The 19,648-nt window shown below is 50.7% G+C and overlaps 2 protein-coding genes across 3 annotated transcripts in view; both read left to right on the top strand.

Moving 5' to 3' along the window:
- Positions 1-694: 694 nt before the first annotated feature.
- FNDC4 (fibronectin type III domain containing 4) lies at positions 695-4,709 on the top strand. 2 transcript variants are annotated; one of them, XM_049784219.1, is made up of 7 exons: positions 695-778; positions 1,777-1,921; positions 2,075-2,190; positions 2,410-2,614; positions 3,022-3,111; positions 3,332-3,456; positions 3,610-4,709. In XM_049784219.1, the coding sequence occupies exons 2-7, from the start codon at positions 1,801-1,803 to the stop codon at positions 3,643-3,645; spliced, it is 693 nt and encodes a 230-aa protein (XP_049640176.1). In that variant the 5' UTR covers positions 695-778; positions 1,777-1,800; the 3' UTR covers positions 3,646-4,709. The 2 variants fall into 2 exon arrangements, with proteins under 2 accessions (XP_049640176.1, XP_049640174.1); XM_049784217.1 differs by lacking the exon at positions 695-778 and adding an exon at positions 1,276-1,598.
- A 2,016-nt stretch (positions 4,710-6,725) lies between these two features.
- The window catches only part of IFT172 (intraflagellar transport 172), a 52,636-nt gene continuing 39,713 nt past the window's right edge, over positions 6,726-19,648 (top strand). The window contains 8 exon segments of the mRNA XM_049784230.1: positions 6,726-6,828; positions 14,802-14,945; positions 15,306-15,418; positions 15,759-15,798; positions 16,042-16,107; positions 16,304-16,383; positions 16,568-16,655; positions 17,502-17,716. Of these exon segments, the coding sequence (XP_049640187.1) occupies positions 6,790-6,828; positions 14,802-14,945; positions 15,306-15,418; positions 15,759-15,798; positions 16,042-16,107; positions 16,304-16,383; positions 16,568-16,655; positions 17,502-17,716 (785 nt within the window). The 5' untranslated portion in view covers positions 6,726-6,789.

Below are 19,648 nucleotides of genomic sequence, written 5' to 3'. Positions count from 1 at the left end.
GGGGGCTACACCTGGTGGCACTCAGGGGTTACTCCTGGTTCTGCACTCATAAATTACTCCTGGCAGGCCCAGGGGACCATATGGGATGCCGAGGATCAAAGCCAGGTTGGCCATGTCCAAGGAAAAGGCACTACATTGCTGCGCCATTGCTCTGGTCCTGTAAGATGTCACCCAGCTTGGGTTAACTGCTGGGTGTCATCTTACAAGGTCCCAAATTTTTTTAGAAAATTTTTTGAGGACGAGTGCACATGATTTGCCTGGGAGAAGCCACTCAGGAGCGCCCTCTGAAAACTGCCCCCTGACCATCACTCACTCTGAAGGTGCAGACACCCAAAACCATCAAAAGAGAAACAATCCAAACCTTTCCTGTGCCCAAAAAAAAAAAAAAAAATAGAATAGCGAGGAGAGGACGCTTGTCCCGCCAGCGGTCCACCTGGATTTGATCCCCAGCACCCTCTAGCATCCCTGGAGCACCAACACGAGTAATCCCTGAGTGCAAAAGCCAAGGATCAGCCCTGAGCACCACCAGGTGTGGCTCCCAAACAAACAAACAAACAAACAAACAAAAAACTTAACATACTGAAGGAGCATGGAAGAAAACAAGGAGCACTTTAGAGCGGATGAATTATAACGGCTCCCAGGCACCGGGTTTCTGAGTTCCCAAAAACTCATTCCCAGCTGCCTGTGCGCTCCTGGGGACACAGTGGGGAGGGAGGCTGAGACTTGCAGGTGTCAAACCTGCGGCTGATCGGGATCCCAGTTTCTCCAAGGCCCCACAGTAAGTGGCAAGAAACACCGACCTGCTCGTTTTCTGCCTGTAAACTCGGGAGCATCCTTCTAAGAGCTCCAGATCTTAGGTGACACTTAGGAGAGACATTCAAGCCCTTAGATACCCAGGAGCGCGCAGAGTCCTGGGGGACTGTGTCACTCAATGAATGGGAATGGGACTTCCAAGCTGACGCAGTGGACAGACAAGACGATTCAATTAGGATCTCCATCCGCTCCCGTACCCTTGGGGTGGGATGGGGGAGGACCCCTCCAATTCCATTTGGCCTTTGCAGCCAGGGAACCAGGCGCTGCGCATAGGGGGGCCCAGACCCTGGCACCTGCACCTGTCCCAGGGAAGTGGGTCTTGACGCTGTTCAATGGGAGGGTCGTGGGGGGAAGGAGGAGCCCCCCGAGAGAGCCGGGAGGAGGCGGGGAGACAGATGACGATGGCGAGAAGAACCCCACGGGGCGGGGCGCACCGGCACGTCCCAGCCGGGCTGCGGCGGGTGGAACGCGCGGTGCCAGCTCTGCAGAAGCAGACGGCGGGGCTCGTCCGCACGGTGACATCCCGGCCTCGAGGACCCGGACCCCGGCTGCAGGCCGACTTGGGGAGGCCCCCCGGACCCCCTGAGTAGGCGACGAGGCGGGTGTGGCGCCCGGAGCCCCGCAGCCCCTGTGCCCGCTGCGCCTCCGCGCCCTGCCCGCAGCTCCTGCCCGCGCGCGCCGGGATGGGGTAGGGGGCAGCGCCTTGGGCTCGGGCGATGGGCCGCCCCCTGGGCACCCAACAGCCCCCCGAGGCCTGAGAAACCGGACTGCGAGGACGGGCAGAGGTGGGTGGGTGGGTGGGTGTGTGTGTGCGCGCGGGGAGGGCAGGCGGGGAAGGCCGGGGGTGGAAAAATTGGGCTACCCGGGGAGGGCTGGCAGGGATGCACCCGCGCCTCTGCTGCCCGGGTTGAGCATGCCTGGCAGTCTCTGACCCGCACACACCCTCCTGCTTGCCACTTTCAGGAGCCCCGCCTGGATGTTCAGCGGATGCCCACGCGCCCCTCAGCCCTGCCCGTGGGGACCATGGCTGCGCTCATGCCCCTCTCCCCCTATCTCAGCCCCACGGTCCTCCTGCTGGTCAGCTGTGACCTGGGTTTTGTGCGAGCAGGTGAGTGGCCAGGCAGGGTGGTGAGGGGTGCATGTGTGTGTCTGGTGTGTGTGTGTGTGTGTGTGTGTGTGTGTGTGTGTGTGTGTGTGTGTGTGTGTGTGTGAATGGGGTGACCTGTTTCATCTGCCCACCCGCCCTGGCCTCCCCCTGCAGACCGGCCTCCTTCTCCTGTGAATGTGACGGTCACTCAGCTCAGAGCCAACTCGGCCACTGTGTCCTGGGACGTCCCAGAAGGCATCATTGTCATTGGCTACTCCATTTCTCAGCAAGTAAGAATGGGATCCCCGACTTGTCATCCCAACCTGTGTTCCCCCACCTGTGTCCTTCCTTGGTTCCCTCAACATCCATGAGTCCATGAGTGGTGGTCTGGGGGCCCCCTTCATGCACTTGAATCTTACTGGACACCTGAGCATGGTAGGGGTGGAGTAACAGGGGCCTGGTTCTGAGTGGGTACAGCTTTGTCCCCCCCCCATCATGTCCCACTGCAGAGACAGAATGGCCCAGGCCAGCGTGTGATCCGGGAGGTGAATACCACCACGAGGGCCTGTGCCCTTTGGGGCCTGGCCGAGGACAGCGACTATACGGTGCAGGTCAGAAGCATTGGCCTCCGTGGGGAGAGCCCCCCTGGACCCCGGGTTCACTTCCGAACTCTCAAAGGTTCTGACCGGCTGCCCACCAACACCTCCAGTCCAGGTGAGGGTGCTTTGGGGGGGAACTGGGAGCGTCTCTGGCTCTTTACCTCGAGCCTCTGTTTACTTCCGCCAAGCCCGCCACAGTCTGGTGGGGCTTGAGCAGAGAGATGAGTTAATTCCTGGTGCTGCCAGAAAAAGGAAGGCGAATTGGCAGGGGAGGAGGAGAGACAGACAGGCTGAGAATGAATCTTTTGGGGGGAGGGCTTTTAAGCTTCCTGTTCCCCAGCTTCAGTTCAGAGCAGCTGTGCCTGCCACCCTTCTCTTGTTTTGGGGGTCCCTGGCCTTTCCTCCCACACCTCTCCAACATTCCCCACCCAAAAAAGTCTGCTCAAGCTCCAGCATCTCCATCCAGTACCACTTGGGGCTGTACCCCTTAACCCCAGCTCTGGCCCCTTCCTGTCTTCTCAGGGGACATCACGGTGGAGGGGATAGGCAGAGAGCGGCCCCTTCAGACCGGGGAAGTGGTCATCATCGTGGTGGTGCTGCTCATGTGGGCCGGTGAGTCAGCAGCTGGAGGGACACCCAGGCACTGAGCAAGGGGGGCTCCATGTAGCAGGGGAGGCATGAAGGTTGGTGGAGCAGCAGGAGACACAGAGTTAGGAAGACACTTTGAGGGTGGAGTTGATGAGGAGAGGGAGAGCTGTTTGTGAACTTGGACCTTCTAGAAGTGTGGGGAGGGTCTGAGGGGCTGAAAGGGGGTGTCTATTGTGTGTTCCAGCTGTCATCGGGCTCTTCTGCCGCCAGTATGACATCATCAAGGACAACGACTCCAACAACAACCCCAAGGAGAAGGGGAAGGGGCCAGAGCAGAGCCCTCAGGGAAGGCCAGTGGGGACGAGACAGGTGATGTGGTGTCGGGGATGGTGTGAGCATATGTGAGGGGGGCCCTAGGAACAGCCAGAGAGAACCTCAAAGGAGGAGAATGGAAATGAGGGGTGCTGGGAGAAATTAAACTAAAACTCATTCTTTTTTTATTTTTATTTATTTATTTTTCAGAAAAAGTCACCCTCCATTAACACCATTGACGTCTGAATGAAGAAGCGGAGCCCCAGGAGAGAGGCGTTCCCAGCCGGCCTGGGGGTGGCCTGGGGGTCAGGGTGAGCATAAGGTGGAGATCGAAGGACCCCATAGTGCCCCAGAGAGCAAAGTCCCTCCCACAGTCTCAGGCCTAACCCCCATCCTCTTTCCACTGTGAGCAGGGCCAGAGGTAGGTCTGTTCCAGTCTGTGCCCTGGACGTGGGGAATGGAAATCTGGTGAGCTGCATTCCTTGGCTCCCCACACGTCCAGGGAAGAGCCCTTTGTCTAATCCTATCCCATTCGGTCCTTAATGGGGACCCCATTTCAACTGCATCAGGGCTCTCAGCCTCCCCAGCTGCACCTGTATACTGCCTCTGGGTCTCAAACAGGGGTGTTTGGGCGGGTACCCCCACCCCATACGGCAAAGCAAGGGCCTGGCCTGGACCTGGAGGCAGATACCGCCCTACACTACTCCAAAGTCTTCCATGGAGCCTCAGGTGCTCCCCTGGCAGCCCCTCCAGCTACAGCTGAGCCCATCCCTTGGACACTTTTCCAATAAAGGTTCTTGGACAAAGAGGAGCTGAGTGTAGAAGAAGATGATGAAGATGTTTTCTCAGCATCTTTTCATGGTGAGGGCCCCTTGCACCATCACACCCACATAGGAACTGATATAGGCTGGGCTGGATGCAGTGGGGCCCAGAGGAGGTGTACGAAACTAGATCCTGTCAGTCTATGGGGAGAAAAAGGGAGAATTCTTCTTCTTGCACCCGGGAACAAGAAACTGTTTTGTCTTCACTATTCACATGGGCAACCCGGCTCCTCTCCGTTTAGTCCTCTGCATAGACCCCTCACGAATCCCCCTATAAAAGTAGGGCTAATGGTCAAAAGTGGCGGCCCCTTCGGTACCACACGCTCTGTCCTTTATTGTGCCTATTCTCCCCGGCCCTTGCCTTTCCTTCTGTCTGTCTCTGATTCTGTTCATTCCAAGGCAATAATAATTGTAAAGCATAAATAAGTTTGTAATCACACTCTGCAACCATATCCAGAGGATTCTGAAAATAAAATTAAGAGGTTGTAACTGCCATGTCTTAAGAATTACAATTTGGGCCACGGGGCCTGCTTTCTGGTGAAATAGGGGTTGTTCTCTACTCTCTACTTTCTAAAGTTCCAAGCTGTGTGTTCATGTGTGATGGGGGGCTGGATGAGAAGAGGAAGGTGGTATCAGTGAGACAAATACCTGTTGGCATTTGACACCACAGTGGGGAGAAAGGTATCAAGACTCATATACTTTTTTTTTTTTTTTTTGGTTTTTGGGCCACACCCTGTGACGCTCAGGGGTTACTCCTGGCTATGCACTCAGAAGTTGCTCCTGGCTTCTTGGGGGACCATATGGGACGCCAGGGGATCGAACCGCGGTCCGTCCTAGGCTAGCGCAGGCAAGGCAGGCACCTTACCTCCAGCGCCACCGCCCGGCCCCTCATATACTTTCTATAGAGCTAAAAGTCTTCCCAATTTTAGAGCCTTTCAAAGGAAGTTTTTGAATAACTTTTCTTTTTTTTTTTTTTTTTTTGGTTTTTGGGTCACACCCGGCAGTGCTCAGGGGTTATTCCTGGCTCCAGGCTCAGAAATTGCTCCTGGCAGGCACGGGGGACCATATGGGGCGCCGGGATTCGAACCAATGACCTCCTGCATGAAAGGCAAACGCCTTACCTCCATGCTATCTCTCCGGCCCCTGAATAACTTTTCTTTTGCATCTCCCTCTCTCTGGTATGTTGCAAGAAATTAGATCAATGATTTTTTTTTTTATTTTGGGTCACACCCGGCAGCAATCAGGAGTTACCTCTGGCTCCAAGCTCAGAAATCGCCCCTGGCAGGCTCAGGGGACCATATGGGATGCCGGGATTCGAAGCACTGTCCTTCCGCATGAAAGGCAAAAGTCTTACCTCCATGCTATCTCTCTGGCCCCTAGATCAATGATTCTAAAAGGGATCACAACATAAAAGATCTAAGACAGTATCTTTTCTCCTTCACCAAGTTCCAAACTCAGATATCACAAGCCTTAACCTATCCTGTGAGGCACTAAACTGTTAAATGCCTCCTAATCTACATGCAAACTTGAACTCACCCACCGTTACCCAACTCAGGGTAACTTTTCTCTCCTTGTAGATCCTGAACAGACACACACATCATCTGTTAGAATGTGAGTGTCACAGGGCATAGGAGCATGGCTGGGACACGAGAAGTATATAGATCCTTCTATAGTGTTTAAGCATGCCAATGTTGTCCTTTACTGATTGTGTTGGCTTGGGTAAGAAACTTTCTTTGCTCAGGAGTCACTGCTGATGGGGTTGGGGACCATGTGGAGTGTCGAGGATCCCACTGAGGTTGGCTGCTTGCAAGGCAAGAATCTTGCATGCTGTACTATGGCTCTGGTCCCTCAAATAACCCAGCTCATGCTAATTCCTGTTACATAAAAAAGGGACTAATAATGCCACCCTCTTCAGAATGTGGCTTTGAATCTAAGATCATGAGAGATTGCTCCCTGCAAAATCTCTTATAGTCTTGTGATCCCGCGCAAGTCTCATAACCTATTTGAGCTCAATTCCACCAACTGCCAAAATAAACACAAAAAACTACAATTGCAATCAATTCCACCAATTGCAAAAAATAAAACACACAAAAACCTATAATTGCAATCAATTCCACCAACTGCCAAAATAAAATAAACAAAAAAACTACAATTGCAATTGGCCTATTCTCTTCTGGGGCTTGGGAGGACTGGCTCAAACACAGCTCTCACAAAACCAAACTCTCTACACAGAACAGAAGTGACAGACACCTCAAAGCTCAAGAAAAAAGGTCTTGTTCCGGGAATGAAAGCTGGAGGGCGTGGTTAGGGCGTGACCTGGGCGTGGTTTAACCGGGAGCGTCGCGATTGGCAGACGAGCCCTCAAGAGCCCGCCCCCCGGCTTCTCACTGCGCCTGCGCATTCCGGCGGGCGGCGGCGCATCTTTTTACGCACTGATCTGCGACGGGAAATAAGCGCCGAACGCGCCTGCGTCAGCCGCCGCCGCCACTGCGCCTGCGCGCTGGTTGTCCAGGTAACCAGGGAAGTTGTCGCTGCCTTTGGGTACCAACTGGTACCCAAGTGTCCCGCCATGCAGCTGAAGCACCTGAGGACCCTGCTGAGCCCGCAGGTGAGGCGTGTGCGTGCCGCTGCCCTCCTGACCCCGAGAGAAGTTGGGGGGACGGAAGTTGGGTCAGCTGGAGCCCCCGAATGTGGTCCAGAGCTGCAGGCCCGCCTGCACCTTTCCCCTGCACCTTTTCTTTCCATTGCATCGCAGTTGGGTCAAATGCCCCCAGGTTCCAGGGGGGCGACCCTGGGCGGCTCCAGAACTCCTGGCAGTGGCCCTGTCTGCACAGGGGAGCTCGAGGGGGACGCGTGGACCCCTGGAGCCCCGAACCGAGCCCTGCCTGCAATTCCCATGGGTGCTCCAGGTGCAGGCTCCTGGGGTGGAGCTGCAAGGGGGACCTGATGACCTTGTTCTTCTCTTTCTCTCTCTTTCTTTCTTCCTTTCTTTTTCTTTCTTTTTTCTTTATCTCTTCCTTTCTTCTTTCCTTCCTTTATTCTTTCTTTTTCTTTCTCTCTTCCTTTCCCCCTTTCTTTCCTTCTCTTCTTTCTTTCTTTTCTTTTTTTTTTTTTTTTTTTTTTTTGGTTTTTGGGTCACACCCGGCAGTGCACAGGGGTTACTCCTGGCTGTCTGCTCAGAAATAGCTCCTGGCAGGCACAGGGGACCATATGGGACACCAGGATTCGAACCAGCCACCTTTGGTCCTGGATTGGCTGCTTGCAAGGCAAACACCACTGTGCTATCTCTCCGGGCCCTCTTCTTTCTTTCTTTCTTTCTTTCTTTCTTTCTTTCTTTCTTTCTTTCTTTCTTTCTTTCTTTCTTTCTTTCTTTCTTTCCTTCTCTTTTTTTCTATCTTTCTTTTTTTCTTTCTTTCTCTTTCTTTTTTTTTTCTTTTTTTTTTTGGTTTTTGGGTCACACCCGGCAGCGCTCAGGGGTTACTCCTGGCTCTATGCTCAGAAATCGCTCCTGGCAGGCACGGGGGACCATATGGGACGCCGGGATTTGAACCACGGACCTTCTGCATGAAAGGCAAACGCCTTACCTCCATGCTATCTCTCCGGCCCCTCTTTCTCTTTCTTGTGTCCACAGCTTATAGACATCCCTAAGGGACCTTGCAAAACCATCTTTGCAGTTGAAAGTCACATTTGCTCTTCTATAGACTCAAATCTCCAGGCTCCAAACAAGAATGCAGAGGTGTTTGGAAAGCTCCAGGGTATGGTGGCTACTAGGGTCCATATTGGTCAAGTTCTCATGATCCATCCAGTCTGTAGAACAAAAATCATGTGATTGAAGCCCTACTCTGTTTTATTTTTTATTTAATTAATCAACGGGGAAGATCTCGGGTTCTAGAAGCGGGACAGGGAGCCTCTGGAGAAGCCCTTGAGACGGGGTGTTCAGGAAAGCAAGCGTTTGGGAGTCCCCAAAGCACAGTGCAAGCAAGTCCTGGCGCCACCACTATTTGAAATTTGAGACAAGGCGCACCAAGACTAGGCGCCCTTCACACTGTCTCCCTGTGCATGTCCATCCACCCAGCTTGTTGGGGTGGAGATAGGGAAAATAATAGGAACCTCAGTGAGGGAGAGGTTCAGGGGAGCAATGGGAAAGCTGATAGGGCAGAGGGAAAGACATTTGAGGGACAAAATCTAAGGCTGAGAAGAATAGTATCTCTGGAGGGGGCAGTCAGAGCCATAGAACAGCATTTGCCAGGCTGGTTTGATCGCCAGCATCCCACATGGTCCCCCGAGCCTGCCTAGAGTGATTTCAGAGCACAAAGCCAGGAGTAACCCCCTGAGCACCATCAGGTGTGATCTTAAAACTAAAAAAATTAAATTTTGGTTCTTCTACTTAGAAACTTTGTATGTAAACTCAGAAAATTACTTAAACCTCCTGCTCACCTTCTCATCCTGCAAAATGGACATAATCACAGCATGAACCTCAGATGTAGGAGGTAAAATGAGAGTGCAAAGTCAGAGTGATAGCACAACGGGTAGGATGTTTGCCTTGCAAGAGGTTGACCCAGATCCAATCCCCAGCCTCCCATATGGCCCCTGAGCCTGTTAGGAATAATTACTGAGCACAGAGCCAAAGATATTACATTTTGGAGCCGGAGCTCTATCACAGCAATAAGACGTTTGCCTTGCACATGGCCAACACAGAACTGGTTCGAATCCCGGCATCCCATGTGGTCTCCTGGGCCTGCCAGGAGCGACTCCTGAATGCCTCCAAGTATGACCAAAAACAAACAAACAAAAAAAGATGACATTTCAAGAGATATTAGAACAAAAGCCAGTTACTCTCATTACCCAGTAAACTGCTCCTTGAATTTATATTTGTTTTGTTTGGGGGTAATATGTGGGAGTACTCAGAGCTTACTCTTGGAATCACTCCTGGAGGTCAGCCACATTCAAACTATGCCTGCTGTACATATTCTCTTGGACCCCGAATTTAAAATTAAATTTTGAGGAGTTGGAGAAATAGCACAGTGGATAAAGCATTTGCCTTACACACAGCCAACCTGGATTCAGTCCCCAGAACCTCTTAGTCTCACAAGCATTGCCAAGGTAAATCTTGAGCATAGAGCCAGGAGAAACCCCTGAGCATAACCAGGTATGAACCAACCTTCCCATCCCCTCAAATTCCTCTACCCTAGGACCAGAGAGATAGTACACTGTTAGAGTACTTGTCTTGAACTCAGCTGAACCCAGTTTGAATTGTGGCACCCTTATGTGGTTCTCCTAGACCTGCCAAGAGTGATCCCTGAGTGCAGAGACAGCTGGGTGTGGTCCAAAAACAAACAAACAAAAAACCCTCATCCCTAATGGAATAATTGGCTGTGAAACCCACTTTCACTCTTTCAAATATGATGAAGTCAGCAGGCAGAAAAGAGCCAAATGCCCTGATGGGCCAAGAGTGAAGTGAGGTGATTAGTAGCGGCCACTAGGCCTAGGCATTTCTCAACTAGAGCCTTAACAGTTGGAGGCTGAAGAATTTTATTTAAGGATTTTTTAAGGGGGGAGTTTGGATCCACACTCAGGTACTCAGGGCTTACTTATTCCTGGTTCTCTGCTCAGGGGTCATGCCTGGTAATGCTTAGGGGGTAACATGTGGTACCAGGAATTAGCTGCTTACTGTAAAGCAATTGCCTTACCAGTGGTCCTCAAACTACGGCCCGAGGGCCACATATTGTATTTGTTCCCGTTTTGTTTCTTCACTTCAAAATAAGATATTTGCAGTGTGCATAGGAATTTGTTCATAATTTTTATTTTTACTATAGTCCAGCCCTTCAATGATTTGAGGGACAGTGAATTGGCCCCTGTTTAAAAAGTTTGAGGACCCCTGTGGCTTAACCCCTTGTACTATCTGTTCAGCGCTGGTTTAAAAATGTGATGAAGGGCCTGGAGAGATAGCACAGCGGCGTTTGCCTTGCAAGCAGCCAATCCAGGACCAAAGGTGGTTGGTTCGAATCCCGGTGTTCCATTTGGTCCCCCGTGCCTGCCAGGAGCTATTTCTGAGCAGATAGCCAGGACTAAGTAACCCCTGAGTACCGCCAGGTGTGACCCAAAAACCAATACATAAATAAATAAAAATGTGATGAAAACACCCTTTGATTTCTGACTGTGGAGGGATATGGAAAAATAATGAAAAGCCATGTTGTGTTTTGGAGCCACACCCAGCTGTGCATAGAGGTGACTACTGGCTCTGCACTCAGGGATAAGTCCTGGAAGGCTTGGGGGACCATATGGAATGTCTGACCAGGGATCAAAAACTCTGGTGAGCTGCACACGAGGTTGCCCTACTTGCTGCCCTATCACTCTGGCCCCCCCAGACACCATATTTGTTTGTTTGTTTTGGCTTTGGGACATACCCAGGGGCTCTCAGGAGTTACTCTCAGCTCTGTGCTCAGGAATCACTCCTGGCAGGCTGGGGGGGAGCATATGAAATGTTGAGAATTGAACCCGGGTCAACTGTGTGCAAGGTAAACTCCTTACCCTTTGTGCTATCACTCTGGCCCCCAGAAGCTATGTTTTTGCTTGTTTGTTTGTTTGTTTTGTTTTTTGGGTCACACCCGGCAGTGCTCAGGGGTACTCCTGGCTCTACACTCAGAAATCACAGGGCACCATATGGGATGCCGGGATTTGAACTAACATCCTTCTGCGTGCAAGGCAAATGCCCTACCTCTATGTTATCTCTCTGGCCCCAGAAACTATGTTTTTAATCATAACTTTGGAGTCTAAGTAATTAAAACAGTCAAAACAGAAGGTGTGGCCCGGAGAGATAGCACAGTGGCATTTGCCTTGCAAACAGCCGATCCAGGACCAAAGGTGGTTTGTTCGAATCCCGGTGTCCCATATGGTCCCCCGTGCCTGCCAGGAGCTATTTCTGAGCAGACAGCCAGGAGTAACCCCTGAGCATCGCCGGGTGTGGCCCAAAAAATCCAAAAAAAAAACAAACAAAAACAAAAAAAAACAGAAGGTGTGTGTGTGCTCGTGTGTGTGTGTTGTTTTCCCAATGCAGAAGTCCCTGAGGAGTAGATCCACAGGTGGCAAGAGCTGGTGGCAGAAGGATCAGCCATGACACAAATAATGCACTGGGAAATGCTTACTTTGAACTTGGGCTTCTGTGAAATAGATAGTTAAAGGGAAAAGTGTGGAGGTCTGGAGAGAGAATTCAACAGGCTGAGCACAGTGCTCTCCTTTTCCCCAGAAACAGGGAAAGACCCCTAAGCACTGGATGAGCTGGATGTAGACCCTGAGCATCACCAGGCATGAACCAATCCTTTTCCCCAAATAGCATTATTCATCCAAATGAGCTCTGATTTTTTGTGTTTTGTTTTGTTTTTGTTTTTGGGTCACCCCCGGCGGTGCTCAGGGGTCACTCCTGGCTATCTGCTCAGAAATAGCTCCTGGCAGGCACGGGGGAACATATGGAACACCGGGATTCGAACCAACCACCTTTGGTCCTGGATCGGCTGCTTGCAACGCCGCTGTGCTATCTCTCCGGGCCCAAGCTCTGATTATTTTACACCCCATTCTACAAAAAAAAAATTTCGGGGGGGGGGGGGAGTTTGGGTCACACCCAGCAGCGCTCAGGAGTTACTCCTGGCTCTACGCTCAGAAGTCGCTCCTGGCAGGCTCGGGGGACCATATGGGATGTCAGAATTTGAACCACCGTCTTTCTTCATGCAAGGCAAGCGCCCTACCTCCATGCTATCTCTCCGGCCCCCCATTCTGCAATTTTTATTGTCCCTCCATTTGCGAGTGTACTGAACACCTTAGCCTAGGTTTCGAACCCCATTTTGAGCTGGCCTCAGCCTGTTTTTTCCTGTCTCAGCTCCTCCACTCTGCTATTTACAAGATATTTTCAGGTAAATTAAATTACTGTTTCCTGGACTCTCTCCCGCTTCAAAAAAAAATTACTGTTTCCTGGAGCTGGAGCAATAGCACAGCGGTAGGGCGTTTGCCTTGCACACAGATGACCCAGGACAGACCTGTGTTCAATTCCAGCATCCCATATGATCCCCCACCCTGCCAGGAGGGATTTCTGAGTGCAGAGCCAGGAGTAATTTCTGAGCACTGCCAGGTGTGGCCCCAAAACCAAATAAATAAATAAATTACTGTTTCCTGCATCTATTCATGTCACCCCATCTCTCTTAAATAACTTCCCCGCCCAGCTGCTTCCATTCCTCAAAACTTACGATGGATCACATAATCATAAAATTATCTCAAACTATGGGCTGCTGCAGTAGCACAGTAGGGAAGGCTTGGCTTTGCATCCGCCAACCCAGGTTTGACCCTATATGAAGCACTGAGCCTGCCAGGAGTACTTTCTGAGCACTGCTGGGTGTGGCCCAAAAAATTCCTCCAGGAAATTATCTTAAATTGGAGCCTGAGAAAGAACAGTTGGTGGGACATTTGTCTTGCAAGTGATCAACCTGCAATCCCCAGCACCTGAGCACTGCCAGGCAAGATACCTGAGTGCAGAGCCAAGAGTACCATATTTTTTGTATCATAAGACCCAATCCTGGGCCCGGAGAGATAGCACAGCAGTGTTTGCCTTGCAAGCAGCTGATCCAGGACCAAAGGTGGTTGGTTCGAATTCCGGTGTCCCATATGGTCCCCCGTGCCTGCCAGGAGCTATTTCTGAGCAGACAGCCAGGAGTAACTCCTGAGCACCACTGGGTGTGGCCCAAAAACCAAAAAAAAAAAGACCCAATCCCGGCCAGGAGAGATAGCACAGCGGCATTTGCCTTGCAAGCAGCCCATCCAGGACCAAAGGTGGTTGGTTCGAATCCCGGTGTCCCATATGGTCCCCCGTGCCTGCCAGAAGCTATTTCTGAGCAGACAGCCAGGAGTAACCCCTGAGCACCGCTGGGTGTGGCCCAAAAAACAAAACAAAACAAAACAAACAAACAAAAAAAAGACCCAATCCCTCCCCCAAAGATGGGGAGAAATAGAGCGAATGCCGCCGGGAGTTGTAGCCTGAGTGCAGGGGAGGAGAGCAGATCCTAACCACTTGACATCCACAGTGTTATACCCCTTTATTGCGCAGACATAGTACATAGTACGAGCAATCACACACTTTCTTTTTTTTCTTCTTTTTTTTTGGGGGGGGCCACATCCGATGGTGCTCGGGGGTTATTTCTGGCTCTCTGCTCTGAAATTGCTCCTGGCAGGCACAGGGGACCATATGGGATACCGGGATTTGAACCAACATAGGTCCTGATCAGCCGACACTTGCAAGGCAAAAGCCCTACTGCTATGCTCTCTCCGGCCCCAGTTTAACACACTTTCACTGTCACATATAGACCTTTTTTTTTTTGTTTTGTTTTTGTTTTTGGGCCACACCCAGTGGTGCTCAGGGGTTACTCCTGGCTGTCTGCTCAGAAATAGCTCCAGGCAGGCACAGGGGACCATATGGGACACGGGATTCGAACCAACCACCTTTGGTCCTGGATCAGCTGCTTGCAAGGCAAACGCCACTGTGCTATCTCTCCAGGCCCATGATTTTCTCCCTCTTAATCCCCTGGCCAAGTGGCTTTCTCGCTAATTTGCTTAAAACTGTTAACTGAATGAATAGCTGGAGACCAAAAACTTTTCAGTCATTTGAAATGATTACTGGCAGACCTGAGATTTGAGAAATCCAGAAGGCTGTTCCAGGAACTGGCAGGGACCACTGGCTCAGCATGTGATCTGTTAATGCTTTTGCTTATGGGTTTCTGGTAGCATCTTGTTCTCATGATCCGGGGTTTTTTATGGCCTCAGAGACCAGGATGGATCAGGAGTGCATCTTTGTTTTCAGGCCTGTGATAGGAGCCCAATTAGCCAAAGTTGTTTCAGCCATAATGGAAGTAGATGTGCTTTTAGTTTTTTTTTTTTTGGTTTTTTTTTTTTTTTTTTGGTTTTTGGGCCACACCCGTTTGACGCTCAGGGGTTACTCCTGGCTATGTGCTCAGAAATCGCCCCTGGCTTGGGGGGACCATATGGGACGCCGGGGGATCGAACCGCGGTCCTTCCTTGGCTAGCGCTTGCAAGGCAAGACACCTTACCTCTAGCGCCACCTACCCGGCCCCGCTTTTAGTTTTTTTAACCACTCCTGTGTACTGTTGTACATAAGAATTACTTTCACTTATTACTGTAAAGAAAAATCCTTTGGGCCCGGAGAGATAGCACAGCAGCATTTGCCTTGCAAGCAGTCGATCCAGGTGTTTGGTTCGAATCCCGGTGTCCCATATGGTCCCCTGTGCCTGCCAGGAACTATTTCTGAGCAGACAGCCAGGAGTGACCCCTGAGCACTGCCGGGTGTGGCCCAAAACCAAAAACCAAAAAAAAGAAAAAGAAAAATCCTTTGTGGGGGCCAGAGCAATAGTACAACCATAGGGCGTTTGCCTTGCATGAGGCCAACCCTGGATGGACCCAGCATTCCATATGGTCCCTGGAGCCTGCCAAGAGTGATTTCTGGGTGCAGAGCCACGAGTAACCCCGAGCACCATCAAATGTGGCCCAAAAATCAAAAACTAAAAAAATCCTTTTCCTACGCAGGATGGAGCTGCAAAGGTGACCTGCATGTCTTGGTCTCAGAACAATGCCAAGTTTGCTGTGTGCACAGTGGACCGAGTGGTGTTGCTGTATGATGAACACGGGGAGCGCAGAGACAAATTCTCTACCAAACCAGCTGACATGAAGGTGAAGAGAGCCTCTTAGCGGGCTGAGGGGGAGCCCTGCTCTGGAAGGCACCCCCACTGGCCTCATAGACACACCCATACACATGGAAAAGGACGAACTCATATATTATCTCTTTTTTTTTTTTTCGGGAGGGGGGGCTCACCCAGCAATGCTCAGGGGTTATTCCTGGCTCTGTGCTTAGGAATTACCCCCCGTCATTGCACTGAGGACTATATAGAATGCCAGGGATTGAACCCCAGTTGGCCACATGCAAAGCAAACTCCCTTCCGGCTGTGCCATGGTTCTGGCCCCTATCTCTTTTCTCTTTCAAGTCAACCCCTGACTTCTCTCCTCATTCTTTCTCTTCCGTGTAATGTCCAGTATGGTCGAAGGAGCTACATGGTGAAAGGCATGGCCTTTTCTCCGGACTCCACAAAGATCGCCATTGGACAGACAGACAACATCATCTTTGTGTACAAGATTGGGGAGGACTGGTGAGGAGGGGGCCCGAAGGAGTTCCTTGGAGCGGGGCCTCTTTGAGAAGCTGATGACCCAGTCTCTCTTTCTGCTCTTTGTGTGCCACCATCCCATATCCCCCTAGAAGTCAGGCTTGGGCAGCCCGGAGGCCTGCTGAGATCCTGGGAGTCTCCACATGGTGTATCTATTACTGCCCCAGATCTCCAGGGATCCCTTTCTGCCTCCACCTCGGGCTCTGTGGAGCCCAAGGACATCTCCCCCTGGCAGGGACACTGCCTGCCTGCTGTGACCTCCTAACCTCCTTGGTGGCACTTTCTGTACAGGAGTTTGATCTGCTTTTCCCCTTTTCCTTGACAGGGGGGACAAGAAGGTGATCTGCAACAAGTTCATCCAGACGGTAAGAGCCACAAAGCCTGGCTGACTCGAGGAACAACCGTACCCCTCTTTGCAAATTTACTATGAGTTGTGTTTATCCCTCTCGAGTCTGGCTACTGCTGCTGGGGTGCTGCTGCATGGCCTCTGCCTCCTGAGCCCGGTAGTGTCCCCACCCTACCCTGCTTCCTCCCCCAAGGTGATCCCAGGTTCAGATCAGATGAAGATGCAACCTCAACCTGGGTGATCCTCGGCCTCATTCTTGCAGAGCGCGGTCACCTGTCTACAGTGGCCATCGGAGTATGTCATTGTCTTCGGACTGGCTGAAGGGAAGGTAAGTCAGGGAGCAGAAACCCCGGTGGGGGGGAATGTTTTTTCCAGAGAGAGGAACCAGGTCTGTCTTCTCCCTTAGAGTCAAGTGGGTGCTGAGGGCAAATGTGGAGGGTTTGTGGCTTGTTTTTCCTTCTCCAGGATCTGGCTAAAAGGGGGAAGAGCCTCACTAGCCTGTGGCATGTTCTCCCATATTTCAGGTCCGTATGGTCAACACTAAAACCAGCAAATCATCTACTATCTATGGGACAGAGTCGTACGTGGTGTCCCTGACAACGAAGTAAGTAAAGACAAGGGACATCCCCAAAGGGAAGTTGGTAGGAAAAGGTGGGGTCTGTTCTGGGGGATGAAGGGAGAAGGATGGAGAGGATGGAGAACAGGACTGCAGCCAGGTGGTGAGCAGTGGAGAGGCAGAGTCATCCCTTCCAGAATTCTCCCCTCCACTCCTTTCTCCCCATTTCCAGTTTTTCTGGAAAAGGAATTCTGTCCGGTCATGCAGATGGCACCATCGTTCGGTATTTCTTTGATGACGAAGGTTCTGGAGAATCACAGGTATGAATCCTGGATACCGTGGGAAGGTTAAGCACAAGCACAAGCCCTCCTGGAGGGAGGAATTTAAATCTGATGGGGCAGAGCTGAGGGACAGAGACCCTCAGAGAAATGGATGCAACAAGATGATACCTGGTGATGCTCAGAGCTTACTCCCAGCTCTGTGCTCAGAGATCACTTCTGGCATGGCTTGGGTCACCCTATAGGATAGTAGGGATCAAAAAAAAGAGAAAAAGCTCTCTACCTCGCAAGTACACTCAGATTTCCTCATGTCGCACCATCAATAAGTGTAGGTTGATACCACATGTGTGTGATGAGGAGATGAAAAGACAGTTTGGGAAGGTAAAAGGAAGTGACCAGGTGCAGAAGTGCTGGAAGAAAAATGGTCAGTGGGGCCAGAGAGATAGCATGGAGGTAAGGCGTTTGCCTTTCATGCAGGAGGTCATCAGTTCAAATCCCGGCACCCCATATGGTCCCCTGTGCCTGCCAGGAGCAATTTCTGAGCCTGGAGCCAGAAATAACCCCTGAGCACTGCCGGGTGTGACCCAAAAACCACAAAAAAAAAAAAAAAAAAAGAAAGAAAGAAAAATGGTCAGAGAAAAGGAGTGGGGAGGTAGCAATATGGTATTTTCAGAATGGGGAGCGGAAGCAATAGCACAGCAGGTAGAGTGTTTGCCTTGCACCCTTGCACGTGGCCAACTTGAATTTGATCCCTGGCATCTCAGATGATCCCCTGAGCCTGCCTGCCAGGAGTAACCCCTAAGCGCCGCTGAGCATGGCCCAAAAACCAACAAACAAAAACTGCCGTGAATGGACTCCTGAGTAATTGCGGCCTCTCCTGCTGCCTAGGGAAAGCTGGTGAACCACCCCTGCCCGCCCTATGCCTTGGCTTGGGCAACCAACAGCATCGTGGCTGCAGGCTGTGATCGGAGGGTCGTGGCCTATGGGAAGGAAGGCCACGTGCTGCAGACGTTCGACTACAGCCGGGACCCTCAGGAGCGGGAGTTCACCACAGCTGCAGCAAGTCCCGGGGGCCAGTCTGTCGTGCTGGGAAGCTATGACAGGTCAGTTCCCCTTGCAACTGCATCTTTGTTGTATTTTCCTCAAGCTTATGCTTGGCTGGAGCCCAGTTATTCGAACTAGATCCAAAGCCAGTGTCTGCTGAAGGAGATACTAGGGTTCTTTTGTTGTTGTTTTTGACTCACACCTCCTTGTGCTCAGAAATTTCACCTGACTCTGTGCTCAGGAATTACTCCTGGAAGTGCTCTGGGGAACCATATAGGATGCCGGCTATCAAACACAGGTCGGCCACGTGCAAGGCAAGCTCCTGACCCGTTGTCCTATTGCCCCAACCCTGAGATGCTCAGTGCCCTGCTTGGTTTTGTGGTGCTGAGGATCAGTCCCAGGGCCTTATATTCAGGGCCAAAGGGCCTAAGGGTTCTCAGATTTATTATTTAATTTTCTATCTGGGGTTTCTTTTTTTCCTTCCCCTTTGGTTTTTGTTTTGTTTTTACTTTGGTTTGGGTGCCACACCCAGTGGTGCTTGGGAACTGTATATAGTACCAGGAATCACATCCTGAAAACTTCATGCAAGGCAAGTGCCTTACCTGTTGTACTTTCTCCCAAGCCCTTTCAGAGTTTTCTCTGCTTCTGACTAGAATTCTCAGTGGTGCTTGAGGCACCATGGGAGCCAGGAAATCAGAACAAGACCTCCAACTTTCAGAGCTGCCCTTCAGTCCTTTAAGAGATGCTCAGCTTCATTTTGATTTGAGGGCCATACCTGGTGCTGCTCAGAGACTGTCCTCAGCACAGCTCTCTTGGATCACTCCTGGCAGTGCTCAGGGGACCATGTAGTGTTCAGGATCCGCCCCAGGACTTCTTATGCGAAGCATGCTTTGATCTATCGAGATGTCCAAGCTTTATTTGTAATTTTTGGTGGGAGATAGTTTGGTACACATTTTTAGTACACCTAGAAGTGCTTGAGAACTCTGTATTCAAGAGTGACCCACGGGGCTGGAGTGATAGCACAAACGGTAGGATGTTGTTTTGCATGCGGCTGACTTAGAACAGTCCTGGGTTCTATCTCTGGCATCCCATATGGTCTGCCAAGCCAGGAGTGATTTCTGAGTGCAGAGCCAGGAGTAACCCCTGAGCATCACTGGGTGTGGCACAAAAACAAGAGTGACCCATGGCAGTTCTCGGAATCATATGCTAGGTATGGCCTTCTCCCCAAATTTTTTTTCAGTTACTAGCCTATTTTAATACTTTCTCCCTGTTTTTTAATTTAATGTGAGATACACACATACAAGGTGTATTTTAACTCCCATTCCATCATCAGTGCATATTTCCCACCATCAGTGTCCCCACTTTCATTCCTGTCACCCACAGACAGACAGGAGTATCTGCCCCTATGGCAGAAAACTTCCCCCCGCCCCCCCCCCTCCTTCTCTCCCCCACCCTCCCTCCCTCTTTGTACCCCTCTCCCTCCATCCTTCCTTTCCTTTCTTCCCCCTGCCATACCTTTTTTTGGAAGGTAGAGGGTTAGGGCCATAAACTACTGTCTTTGGGTACTATTTTCATACTATGTCTTTTATTTTAATATCCCACATACAGGGATATGATAATAGCGATATTATTCTAATTATAATTATAATTCTATCCCTCTTCTTCTGACTCATTTCAGTCAGTATAGTATAAGTAAATATACTCCATGTATTTGCAAATTTCATGACTTCATTTTTTCCCTAACATTCCATTGTGTAGACATACCATAATTTCTTTAGCCACTCATCTTTTGGGCCACACAAACAACTTGGGTTGTTTACAGATTTTGGCTATTGTGAATAGTGCTTCAGTAAACATAGGAGAGAGGAGGGCTTTTACGCATTGTGCTTTTGGACCCCTAATGTATCTTCTCAGGAGTAGTATTGGTGGATCATATGGAAACTCAGTTTCTGGTTTTCAGAAGAATATTTGTATTGTTTTCCCAAAAGGCT

This window comes from Suncus etruscus, chromosome 12 (genome assembly GCF_024139225.1).
Source record: "Suncus etruscus isolate mSunEtr1 chromosome 12, mSunEtr1.pri.cur, whole genome shotgun sequence".
Lineage (NCBI taxonomy): Eukaryota > Metazoa > Chordata > Mammalia > Eulipotyphla > Soricidae > Suncus > Suncus etruscus.
This window is presented reverse-complemented; position numbering and strand designations above follow the sequence as displayed.